Source organism: Melospiza melodia, chromosome 27 (assembly GCF_035770615.1).
Source record: "Melospiza melodia melodia isolate bMelMel2 chromosome 27, bMelMel2.pri, whole genome shotgun sequence".
In the NCBI taxonomy this organism is placed as follows: Eukaryota; Metazoa; Chordata; class Aves; order Passeriformes; family Passerellidae; genus Melospiza; species Melospiza melodia.
Genome location: NC_086220.1, coordinates 9,256,625 through 9,269,338, shown reverse-complemented (window position 1 = coordinate 9,269,338; position 12,714 = coordinate 9,256,625). Strand labels below are relative to the sequence as shown.

The window sequence follows — 12,714 nt, the reverse complement described above, 5'->3', positions numbered from 1 at the left end:
TGGTTTTCCTGGTCACACCCTGGACCCTTGTCCTGGCTCCTGATGGCCGTGGGAGCTGCTGAGGATCTGTCCCCAAAATCACATTTTGCTGAAGCAAAAAAAACCCCCTCCTGCAAACAAAGCTTCCCCCTGAGCATGATCTGACAGCTGCTTCCCAGCCTCCTGCCTCGGAGGAACCCAGCCAGGAGGAAAACTTACAGCAGGAGAGGGCTCATCCATCCCAAAGCCAGGATTAGTCCCTCTGTGACCTGGGAAAGGGGCTGGGGGGGGAGGATACAGAGGAAATGCACAAATGGCAGTTTTCCAAAAGTTAAGGAGGTTGTGGCCTTTTGGGGAAAGAAAAAGGGAAAAGAAAAATACATGGGAAGCTTCAAATGTGAGCTGCTTCCAAAGCCGTCCGTTCCCAGCCTCCACCAGAGCCTTCAACGTTTCTTCTTTATTAAAACGTGGACACAATGAGTCCAGAAGTGCCCACCTTTGTCAGGGCTCTGTTGGCAACTTGCCTGGAGCCCCCGGGGCCATGCCTAATTTGCATCTCATTTACACAGATGTTCATTAAAATTAATGCCTTAAGACATAATATCTGCCTGCATTCGAGCCCTTCTGGACAGACAGAGCGCGAGCGCTCGCGGTCACCCCATCCCTCACCCCATCCCTCCCCACAGAGCACTGCCAGCAGGAGCAGCTCCTCTGCTCCACCAGGACACTCCGGGCACGCCCCTGGTTTGCAATCCAAGCAGGGCAAGAGTTGTGATGTTGTCTTAGAATTTGTTGGGAAATAAAAGCACGAGGAGCCCCCCCCACCCCGAGCTCCCCATAAAGCACCAGCCAGGGTTTTTTGCACAGCTCTCCCTCCAGTCCCTGCTGATGCCCTTCCACGTGCAGACCAGGATCTGGGAACTGTGTCCCCCTTAGGTAGGAGCAGGAGGTGAAGCGTTGCCAAGATCAGCTCTGCAACCTTTGGGATTTGTGCAGAAATCCCCGGGGATGAGCCTTGCATGGAGGGAAAGGAGGAATGAAGGAAGGAATGAAGGAATGCTGCTGTAACCACGATTGCTCCATCCTCCCCTCCTGCTTCTCCCCCATTTTTCACTCCCAGCCATTACACAGCAAATCCTTCCCACCACTGCTGCCACTTTCACTTTCCCACCCACAGAGGCCTCAAATGCTCCACATGGCCTCAATATCCAGAAAATGACTCTTGGTAAGGATACCTCAGACCCCCAAACCCCGCTGGCTCAGGTCACCCATGCCTTAAGGGGTCATCCCCAAGGTCACCGAGCTGTGGACCACGTGCAAAGCCCACGGTGGGTTAAGCTGCTCCTGCCCAGCCTGGGTTTTGTCATCATTCCTAATGAGAGCTGGGAATAATCCCATGTTCTGCAGGAAAGGTTCGTTGATTTTAAGGGCTAAAACCTCCTTTTTGGATGTAATTGTTCCAAGTGACTCTGTGGTGTTTTTAATGGTGATTTTAAATCCTCACCACTGATATCAGCTCAAAGCAAACTGCCCAACACAAGCAATGCCATCAGATGGTGTTGAATTTGTCCCATAAATACACTTCAGCTATTTTTTTTCAGATAGGCAGACCCCAAACCAGAAACACCTTGTCCTGGGGAAGGTTCCACAGAGCTGCTCGAGTGGTGGAACGGGATCAATTAGCCATGAGATGGAAAGTAAATGGCTGTAAAAGTGCCTCTCCCTCCCACCCCCCCATTAACACCAGGAAACAAGCAGCCAGATGTAAATCAGCCCAATCGTCAACTCCTGAGCACATCAGGAATAAAAGTTTCACAGCAAGAGGATTTCTAAGCCATGTTAATATAATTAATGGAGTGTAACAGCATGACCCAACTTCATGATACTGTATAGAAATATATCAAACACACTCCAACTCTTCCCTCTCTCAGTGCTTCATGCAAGCCTTGATGGTCTCCTTGCTGGAGATGTGAACAGCCACATAAAACTTCACCTTGGTTTTATTTCCTTGTCTCACAGTTTATATCTGTAGCTCTTTTTGCACCAAAATGGATGCAACGTGTGACCCAGATGGAGTGAACAACAAACAGAACAGAGGGCCAGGCAGAGCCAGACCTACAGGATGATCTGATGTGGGCTAGACTCTCAAACGGCGCAAATTCACAGCTCAAGTGGACTCAAACCCCTCCCTTCCTCCCCCAAAATCTAGATGCCACCCACCCCTACCAGCCCACGAGCTGCTGGCACGCCAACATCACACATCACCAGGAGAACGGGGATTTTCCTGCCAATCTCTCAATTTTTCCACACCTTTCCACCACAGACTATCGAGTCCACCAGCAGGATTTCACACCCTCCAGAACAAGGACGCTTCAGTGCAAACCCACTCACAAACCACAGCAACAAAAACCACGGAGACGCCACGGCTCGAAACCCACCAGAAAAAAAAAAAAACGCAACGCCAAAAAACACTTTGAAAAAAAAACCCAAAAAAACTCCAAAAAAACCCCCCAAAAAACCCCAAAAAAAACCCCAAAAAAACAAGGAGTGCAAACCCACTCACAAACCACAGCAATAAAAACCACGGAGACGCTACGGCTCGAAACCCACCAAAAAAACCCCACAATGCCAAAAAACACTTAAAAAAAAAATCCCCAAAAAAACCCCAAAAAAACAAGGAGTGCAAACCCACTCACAAACCACAGCAACAAAAACCACGGAGACGCCACGGCTCGAAACCCACCAGAAAAAAAACCGCAACGCCAAAAAACACTTTAAAAAAAAAACCAAACAAAACCCAAATCATCATGGAATCAAACCTACCTTGAAGTCTGCCAGCTGCTGGTTGATGGCCTCCACCTCTGTGCCCACCACCCACTGCAGGGCCTCGTTCTCCTCGGCCGCTGTGGTCATGAGGCTCAGCTCCTTCAGGCGGCTGTAGAAGTCCTCCACGCGGGACAGCGTGGTCTCCACCTGCTCCTGCCGGTTCCTGCCCCTCTCCGTCAGCTTGCTGCACTGCTTGCTCAGCGTCTCCAGCTCCCTCCTCAGCCCCAGCAGGTCGGGGCTGCCCTCGTCCTCCAGCATTTTCTTGCACTCGCTCTCGGAGGACTCGATGTCGCCTTTCAGCCGGTGCAGCTTGCCCAGGAAGGCGCGGACGTCCTCGGCCTGGGACTGGAGGCTGTCAGAGTCTCTCCCGATGGGGCCCATGCTGTCCAGCTCATCATCCAGGTCTGCCAGCTGCGAGAACATCTCCCTGACCCTGCTGTTGAACTGGCCGATCCCTTCCAGCTTGTTCTCCATCAGAGCGCAGCAATCGTTGATTTTCTGTTTGACGGCCTTGAAGTCCTGCTGAGCCACCTCAGCTTGGCCGAGGAGCTGGGAGCAGTCAGATCCATCTGGAGCGTCTTCTACCAGGCCCTGAGTGAGGTTTTTCAGATAATCCACCTGCGGCTCCAGGGCCTGCAGCACCTCCTGCTGTGCCCTGAGCTTCTCCAAATTCTTGTTGCTGCAGGCTTGTGGCCCCAGGGCGTCGTAGATCTCCAGCTGGTGCTTCGCCCCTTCCAGCTTCTTCTCGATGTTCTTGAAGCTCTCCTGGAACTCCTTGAGCCTCTGGGACATCTCTTCAATGGAGCCAGTCTTGGTCTGCAGCTCTTCTGTGATGGCATCCATCTTGTGGTTGATGGCGGCCTTCTCGTCGCGGATATCATCCTCGTCCGTCTGGGAAGCGTCAGTCAGGATGTCAGCAGCACTGTTGAGCATCTCCAGCAGGGACCTGCGCTTCTCCACGTCACTCAGCATGGCCTTGGACCTCAGGAGAGCGGCCTCCAGCTGCACTGGGTCCAGGGTTACCTCCAGCTCTGCCATCCTCGCCTTGCAGTCCTCCACCCAGGGCAGGAGGTCGTCGGCGTGCCGCTGGTACTTCTGAGCTTTCTGCAAGCAGTCCTTGAGCTTGGAGTGCCTGTCAGCAGCCTGCTTGCTGAGCTCCTCCCAGTGTGTTTTCAGGCCCACCAGCTGGTTCTGCAGAGTGGTCTTCTCCTCCCCAGGCTGGACAGAGAGCAGCAGGGCCTCTCCCTCGGCCACAATCATCTCGTAGGAGCCGCTGTGTTGGTTGAGGCTCTTCTGGAACTCTTCTTGCTCCTGGATTTGGCTCTGCAGCCTCTCCAGCTTAGCAGAGATGGGTTGGCTCTGGGCTTGCTGGCACCTTTTGTCATCCAGCCAGGTCCTGAGTTCATCAAACATGTGCTGGAACTGCTGGGAGCTGGCGAGCGCTGTCTGCAGCCGGTTCATCCGGTCGGCTGCAACGGCAACAAGATTAGGAGGCGACAATTAAGCTCAAATCAAATAAGCGAGGTGCAATTATTTAAAATCATCTCAGATGCACCAACTGTGTTTTGATTAACAGGAAGAAGCTTTCCATTGCATCACCAGCCCTTTTTTCCCCCTAACTGATTCATAAATTTCTTAAGTAGTAAGAGGCAGTGGTAATGCCGAAGTCTCAGCCCTCCTGACCAGTCTCTAAATGTAAACTCTGAGAAACCAGAAGATGCATCCCAAGATCAGAGGGTGGCCACTGGGCTTTCTTCATGCCCCAGTCTGAATTTAGGAACCTGGTTTTTGTTCCAAGCATGTGCCACCCTGCTTGGTGAAGAGTCACATCAGTGGGGCTAAACACCTCTGCTCCCTCTCCAGCTCAGGTATTGCTGGAGTTGGAACTCTCCCATGCTTAGTGCCACATAAAACACCCAAGAAGAACCCTAAAAAGTGATAAATGGTGCTTCCCCTATTATTTTCATAAACCCAGTGGTGGGAGAGCCCTTTGGCAAGAGCAGGGGTTGTGTTTGACATCCTAACATCTCAAGCAACTCCTCTATCTCACCTGCCAGATCTTCCAGGCCTTTCAGGGGAAGTGCCACCGTCTCCAGACGTTTCCTCAACTCATCCTTGAGGTACTGCTCCCCAATCAGCACGGAGAGGTCATCACAGAGGGTCTGAGCCTCTGAGATCTCCTCCTCCAGCTGCTCCAGGTCCGAGCGGATCTCGCTGGTCTCCTCCAGCTGCTGTTTGACAGCATCAGGCTGGGTGCTGATGGCAGACTGGCTGCTCAGGCGCTGCCCAACAGCCTTCACCTTCTCTGAGAGGCCCTGCAGAAGCTCCTGGTACTGGGTGCTCTTCACTATGGCTTGGTCAATCTGGCTGGAGCGGGAGTTGAGGCGCTCGGTGAGCTCGGACCATTTCTGGTTGACCCCTTGGAGCTCCTCCTGCACCTGGCTGGTGGATGGGGAGACATCTCCAGGCCCAGTCAGGATGCTCTGGGCTGCCTGGTTGAGCTGCTCGTGCTGCTGCCAGCGAGCTTCGAATTCCTTCAGCATAAACTGCAACAGAAATAACATAAAAATGTTTGCATAAAACTGACGGCTCCGAGTACACACAGTCAAAACAAACCAGACCTCCAGGGGCTTTATGCAGCCCATGGAATCAGCAGGAACAGGCCCTGGGGTGGGACAGCAGTTGGCCTGGGTAGCCCAGGATTTACTGTGACCCTGGGAGTTTAGAAGCTGGGAGGGGTCTATGACTCCAGGACTTTGCTCTCTCTGTTATTTGTCTTATAATGTAGCACAAACCACTTAGATGAGATGAAAATCTAATTGTCTCCACTGGGGATTGTTTTTTTGCTCCATGACGTGGCTGCTTAGAGCCATGTTAGGATTTGGGAGCAGGAGGAATGGAAGGGCCAGGCTGGCAGGCAGAGGGGCAGCACCAGCGAGTCCTGCAGAGCATCAGCACAGGCCTTGTTTAAAGCAATTTCACTCTCCAGGAGGGGCCAAGTGATTCACTGCTGAGTCAATCCAGCGCAGGAAGGGAGCTCAGCACTGCTCCCTTTCCAAGTTACTCACAGCAGTTTGGGCTCAGAGGGGTTTGGAGGACTTGGAAAAGAAGCCATGAGATCTCTGAGCACTCACTGCACCTCAAAGTATCCACAAGACCAACGCAGCCTTTGGGCTCAATGGGGTTTGGAGGACTTGGCAGATGAGCCATGAGGTCTCTGAGCACTCAGAGTGCTCACAAGGCCAGCACAACCTTCACTGCTGGGCGAGATGTTCTCCTCCATCCTGAGCCCACCACCAAGTCACAAACCCCTTCTCACCTGCACCTGCTGCTTCTGAGCGTTCAGCATGTTGGGGTCGATGGAGAGGGGGCCCAGCACGCTCATCATCAGCTCCTTCTCCATCAGCCAGGGCCTCAGCTGGGCCTCAGTGGCCTGGAACGTGGCCAGCTGGGTCGCTGACTCCTCCAGCTTCTGCTGCCGTGCAGCCGTGGCCTGGCTGGCCCTCTCCCACCTGCAATCTGAAGCAGCACCTCTGTTGGCCATGGCCAAGCTCCTGGCCAGCCCATCCCTCCATCACCAAGGTTGTTTTCCCCTCCCTTTGGTTTTCTCCATGGGAAATCTCTATTTTCCAATAAAACTCTATCCACGTTCCACCTAAGCCATCACCCAAATCCAGTGGCTTTCTGCTAGGAGCTCCTGCAAGCTCTTAGGAGGAAACCTTGCAAGCAGGATTTCTGTGCTCTAATCACTGCTGCCATGACCTTGGGTGAGCCATCTCACATCCCTGATAAACGAATATACTCTCATGTGTACCCATCCTCACTCAGAACTCCTGGATGGAGCCAACACATTCCCGCTACTTCAAAAGAAGGAATCTCTGGGCTCCTTTTTGAACACACAGCCTTGTTTAGTCAACACTTAATTACCAAGGGTAGCCTCACTAATGACTGGGATTTTATATCAAGCAGTGAAGCTTTTAATCAAAACAATCAACCTGTGCTGCTAACACATTCCCCCCCCTCACCTTTTTTTTTTTTTTTTTTTTTAAGGAGGCAATCCTTTAAAATCCACATCCATCACAGAGATCCCATTAATCACGACAGGGCTCATCTCAGGAACACCTTCCACACCAGACAGCTCAGAGATAGGTTTGCTGTTTACTGAATTTTAATTAGAAGTGACTCTGCTCTAGCGTGACTTTGGGGCTGCCCCTCACTCCTGAACCTCCTCTAACGTGATGTTTGGTGACAGAAGCCTCATTAATGCTCCAGGCACTTACTCAGGTCTTCCTGCATCTTCTTCCAGTTCGCTGCTTCTGGGGAATCTGGATATTTCTCCAGCAGGCCAGAAAGTGCTTCCTTCACCTTCTGGATCTTCCCAGAATTCTGTTCCAACTCAGCCAGAAATGCCTGGAAAAGAATGATTTGAACTTCCTCAGGCACAGGGCAGGAGAATCAATGAGCAGGAACGAAGCAGCACCTACAAGCTAGAGCTGGATGATTTCTGCTCTTTGCTCCTCAGTTAAATCAATTTTTTAGCACTATTGTGACCTAACTTGGCTGCAAGGGCAGGGAAAAAGCTGGGAATTGCTTTCCAGGAGAAATTGCAGTGACTCAGCAGCAAGGGCTCCAAATCATCTCTTTTTCCCCTCAGCCTGACATCAACAGGTCTAAAAGCAAAGGGGAATTTTGGGATGCTGCTCCATGAATCTGCCTGGAATTCACAGAATGACCAGGTTGGAAATGACCTTCAAGATCATCGAGTCCAACCCAGTCCTGACATCTCAACTAAACCATGGCACCAAATGCCACATCCAGTATTTTTAAAACACATCCAGGGATGCTGATGGTGACTCCACCACCTCCCTGGGCAGCCATTCCAGAACTTTATCCCCATTTCTGTAGAAACTTTTTGCTGATATCCAACTTAAATTTCCCTTGGTGCAGCTTGAGGCTGTGTCTGGGAATGCCCCTCCTTCAACTCAGGGCAAATTGTGCTAATTTGTGGCTTGTGGCCAATTCTGTGCAATAAAGCCCAAATCTCTGGGATCCTCTGGGAGATGCACAGCAGAGGGGTGGAACTGGATTATCTTTAAGGTCCATTTTGTGATTTTATGACCCCAGGAAGTCGTGAAGAGCCATCACCTTGTTGTGCTCAGCCTGCGCTCTCATCGTCTCCGTCTTGGTGGGCGAGGAGGAGGCGTCCAGCTCGGACAGCATCCTTTCCTTGGACTCCAGCCACTTGAGCATGGAGCTGGCCTCCTCCTGCACCTGCTGCATGCTGTCCAGCATGGCTGAGAGCTGCTGCAGGCGCTCCTGCAGGGCTGCACCCAGCGCCTGGTACCGCCGGCTCACGTCCGACACGTCGCACTGGATCTCCGTCAGGTCTGCACCCAAAAAAAAACCAGCCCGGGGTCAGCAGCACTGCCCACCATCCTCCCCCTCACTTAGAACACTATCAGGTTCTAAGCCAGCCCCAGGCAGCCACAGAGAGCTGAGATGAGGAGTAAAGAGGCCACGTTCTGCCTGCGGAGCGACGTCGCATCATCCTCACCTCTCCTGCCACGGGGGATTGTCCACTTGTCCCCCCTCTATGCCCTTAGACAGTTTACAAACAAAGCTCTCTGTCGGTGAGCTTGATGCAAGCTGAGCCCCCTTTTCATGAAGCCACTGCTGATACAAGGTTAAATAATTTGGCAGCAAGATATGAAGCCATTTTTATGCACCTATTATCTCGCTGAACCGCAGAACTAACAGCAGATAACGGGCAATAATTAAAATTGCTCTTCAAACTGGAGGGTTGGATGCTGCTATAATCCCACAGAACCAATAAATTTAATTGCAGGCCTTAAAATGATCTCCCATTTATCAGTTCCTAACACCACCTGACCAGGTGTCAGGGTGCTGTCACTCCCCAGGGCTGCTCCTCTCCGTCCTTCAGCCCGACCTCCACCCTCCAATTACAGCAGCTGAGAATTCCCAACCCCTTGCCAAGCTCATTTCCCTTCTGCTGGGGTGCTGGCAGTGCCACACTGAGGTTGGCATTGCCAGGGAATGGAAATGCAAGGATGAAGATGGGGCAGGGTGGTGTTGACAGTGAGCTCACCTTTGCAGGTGTGGTATCCGTTCACGCTGCCTCCCGAGCCTCCTGCAGTGGGCAGAGTGGCACCTGGGCAGAGGGGACAGGGACAAGAGGGACAAGAGAGAAGTGTCAGGGGTGCAGACAGCAAGTGAGGAATGGCTGCTGCATGACAGGGAGCACCAAGCACTGACGTGGTGCCTCCACCATCCGCCTGCCCAGCACGGGGCAATAATTTGGTTTGGAGCCCCTTTATCTCTCCACCTTGTGCTCCCCTCGTTTTCCTGGAGCTGTTCCTGCCTTTTTGGAGTTTCTGGAGCTGGGCAGCTCTCCCATCACCCAGACAGCAGGGATAATGTGGCTCCTGCATGGGCTGGGGGACCACAGGCATCTTGCCACTCCTGGGAAGCTGCCACCCTGAGCATGATTTTGTGACTTACACCCAATAAAACTGCTGAATGCCTTCCCTGAAGGGATTCATTCCCCCACATCCTCATTTTTTATGGGATGAAACTATTCAAAGCTGTCATTTGCCCAGGGATGCACCAGTGTCCCTTCTCTGGACATCAGATGTCACGACCAAAGGCAGATTCACATTTTCAGGCAGGTCTCTCTTTTCTAACCCCATATTTTAAACCTTTCATGGACATAAGGGGCTGCACCTTTGGTCACCCTCAAGCCTCTCCCCACTTCTCCTGATGGTTTCCCTGAGAACTGCTCATGAGCTTAATCCTAACAAACAAATCCAGACCATAAATTGCCATAAATTCCCATCAGTGATGAGAGTCCAGGGACTTGTTCTCACGAGCTGGAAGACATCTTCGAGCTGGTTTCCAAACGAACCAGACATAATCTCATTGCTTCACAGACTTGAAGCCAAGAGGGAGACCAGTAAATCACATCTGACTATCACAGCCCCCAAATGTCATCCAGATATGAAACCCAAACTGCTGGAGGTCGATTAAAACACTCCAGCCCTCAGGAGGCTGAAGAACATCACCAGGAGAGAGCAGGAGCCACTTCCATGAGCTCCCCAGCTCTACCAGAGTGTGATGTGTGTGCCCACAGCAAGCACAGGGCAATTCATTAGGCTACAGTTAATTAAGCCAAGTTAGGATGATGCATTGAAGCAATGAGTGGCAGTGACTCAACCACCGAGCCTCACCATACTCAGATCACCACAGGCCCTCTGGATTTGGTTAAAAGGAGGAAATAATCTCATTTTTTTTGCTGGAGGCAGGCTCGGAGAAGATGCAGTGCTGACAGCAGAGATGTCCTTAGGAGTGCTGGCCACCACTCACCTGCCTTGGGAGGGGTGTTGGGGGCCGTGATCTCCACGATCAGGTTCTCCAGGAGCGTCCCTCTGCGGCCGATCTCCTCCACCTGGGGGCCCTTCCCCTTCCATTCCTCCAGGAGATCCTGCTCCAAAAGCCAAGTTTGGGGTTGGAAGCCACACTTGCCTGGCCACAGCCCCCTGTCCCCTCTGTGGGGACATCAGCAGCTCATGGCTGCACTGGGGGAAGTGGCTGTGATAAATCTATTTTTGCCAGGGCGGGGGGGAATCAAACAGCAAAAAAAAAAAGCTCTTCCCAGCTAATGGGTCTGCTGAATGAAACCTTCTCCCTCCCACCATTCTGGGGACATCCCTCCTCCCCCTCGCTGCCCTGGGTGCTGTGGGGTGTGAGGGCTGTGGGTGATTCAGCAGAGCTGAGTCAAAGCCCAGCACATCCTGATTTATCACATCCCTCTCTCTGCTGGAGCACAGCGGGGGCTCGGGTGACAGGAGGCCACCTTCCACATCCACCACGGGAAACACAGGAAAAAACAGCGTGTTCAGGTCTCCCACTCCTAAATCCCAACCAGAGCAGGCACAGGGAGTGACAGCAAACCCAAGGAATCTCTCACACTGCTCTCCCTGCTCTGCACGGGATGCACGCTGAGACCATCAGCAGGCCTCTCCTTCGTGGGATTTATTTCACATCCCAGCATTTCAAGGCTTTCCCAAGGATCTCAAGGCTCCCACCTGGATCTGCTGCCTCTGCTGCTGCAGCTCCTGGGTGCCCAGGGAGGTCTCAGCAGGTGGAATTTTGCCTTCAGCCTCCCTCAGCCACTTCCTGACGGCGCCGACCAGGTTCCGAAACTCGTCCAGCTGCTCCTGGCAGGATGAGGCGTCCTTTTCTCTGGGAGTGAAAAGGTTTTGGAGAGTCAGAGCTCGTGCTCTGCCTTGTAATTACCCCCTCCTGAATGTGGCACGGCTGTGTCCCTAGGAGCCCTTTTTTAAATTATTATAATTATTATTATTATTATCAGATGTTGCCAGGGAACAGCACAAAATGGGGTGCACCCAGTGCTGCTGACCCCATCAAGTCCTGGCTGGTGGCACTTTTGGGCACTCCAGTGGTGCCAACAGCCATGAGACCATCATTGCCAGCCTGCCCAGGCTCTTTATCCTGGGAAAAGTGACAATTTTGGGAAGACAGGGCTCATTCAAGGCCCCTGCATCCCTGGGGAGCCCAGGTTGTGCTGCCTCTCCTCCTTGGCCACAGCTCCATCCATCCAGCCCATCCTGGGGGAACAGGGCACTCTCAGGCCCCTTTGGCTCATCCTTGCTGGCCACAGCAGCCCTGAATTTCTGGGGATTATTGAGAGTTTCACCTCCTTTTCCCCACCACCTTCCCTGCATCCCACAGTGATTCTGGACACACAGCCAGAGAGGTGTGGATGCTGCTGCTGCTCTGACCCTGCTCCAGCTCCCTTTTATCCCCATTTCAGGGCAATCCAGGCTGCTCCCCATCCTCCCAGCAGCCAGCAGGACGCTCAGAGCTGGAGCTGGGGAAATGCAGAGCTCCTGCTCCTGCTGCAGCACCAGGAATTTTTCACAACGCCCCCAGCCAAGGCTTTTTTTAAAGCGTCAGCTGGAGCAGAGCTGCCTCAGGATCCTGGCGTGGGAGGAGGGCGGCAGGAAGAGCTGGCTCATGTCCCCCCTCCTTGGAAAGGAGATCTCCACAGGGAGGGCCTTGCTTGGACCACGAGGCCACCCCCAGGCTCCCCTCCTTGGGACTCACCTGTCTTTTGCCACCTTTTGGAGCTGCAGGAAATCCTTCTTCAGGCTCTGCAGCTTCTCCTGCTGCTGGGAGGAGCTGGGGGTGAAGCCACAGGAGCTGAGCTCCTCAGCCAGGTGCTCCAGGGTGGCCAGGTCCTCCTGGTGCTGTCTCATCTCCGAGTTCAGCTCCTGCCAAGAGCAAAGGGGGGGGATGCTGGCCACGTTCCCCAGCAGCAGAGGGGATGGACTGGGCAGTGCCACAGCCTGCTGAGCTCTGTGTGGCACCGGTGCCAAGTGTTGGGCACAGCTCGCTGCCACCTGCTCCTCCAGCTCAGCAAATACTTGGAGCAGCTGCAGGGGCAAAATCCCACTTTTCTCAATGCTGGTGACTGGGACAGGGGGCCCTAGACCAAGCCAAATCAACCCCTGCCACAGCACAGGTGTCTGGTTTTGTGTCATCTTCCAGCATTTCTCAGTGGACAAAGCACCCCCTGTGCCAGGACACTTGTGGGAATCCTGCACAGCTCCACAGCACCCCTGAAAGTCTCCAAAGCAACCCTGAGCAACCTGGTCTAGTGGAAAATATCCCTGTCCCTGAGAGGGGCCATGGAATGAGATGATCTTTAAGGTCTTTTCCAATCCAAACCATTCCAGGATTAAACACTCCAGCCCTCAGGGGGCTGAAGAACATCACCAGGAGAGAGCAGGAGCTACTTCCATGAGCTCCCAAGCTCTACCAGAGAGTGATGGCTCCAAGACTTCCAAGATCTCTGGCTCTATGACCTCC

General features: G+C 52.9%; 1 protein-coding gene across 20 annotated transcripts in view; it reads right to left on the bottom strand.

Moving 5' to 3' along the window:
- MACF1 (microtubule actin crosslinking factor 1) overlaps positions 1–12,714 on the bottom strand; it is a 146,973-nt gene that overhangs the window by 49,819 nt on the left and 84,440 nt on the right. For all 20 annotated transcript variants that reach the window (XM_063177469.1, XM_063177475.1, XM_063177472.1 and 17 more), the window contains 9 exons: positions 11,950–12,116; positions 10,908–11,064; positions 10,186–10,303; positions 8,912–8,974; positions 7,951–8,192; positions 7,086–7,215; positions 6,125–6,324; positions 4,856–5,351; positions 2,803–4,274 (listed from right to left, as the gene is read on the bottom strand). In XM_063177469.1, coding sequence (XP_063033539.1) covers positions 2,803–4,274; positions 4,856–5,351; positions 6,125–6,324; positions 7,086–7,215; positions 7,951–8,192; positions 8,912–8,974; positions 10,186–10,303; positions 10,908–11,064; positions 11,950–12,116 — 3,045 coding nt within the window. The remainder of the gene's footprint in view (positions 1–2,802; positions 4,275–4,855; positions 5,352–6,124; positions 6,325–7,085; positions 7,216–7,950; positions 8,193–8,911; positions 8,975–10,185; positions 10,304–10,907; positions 11,065–11,949; positions 12,117–12,714) is intronic.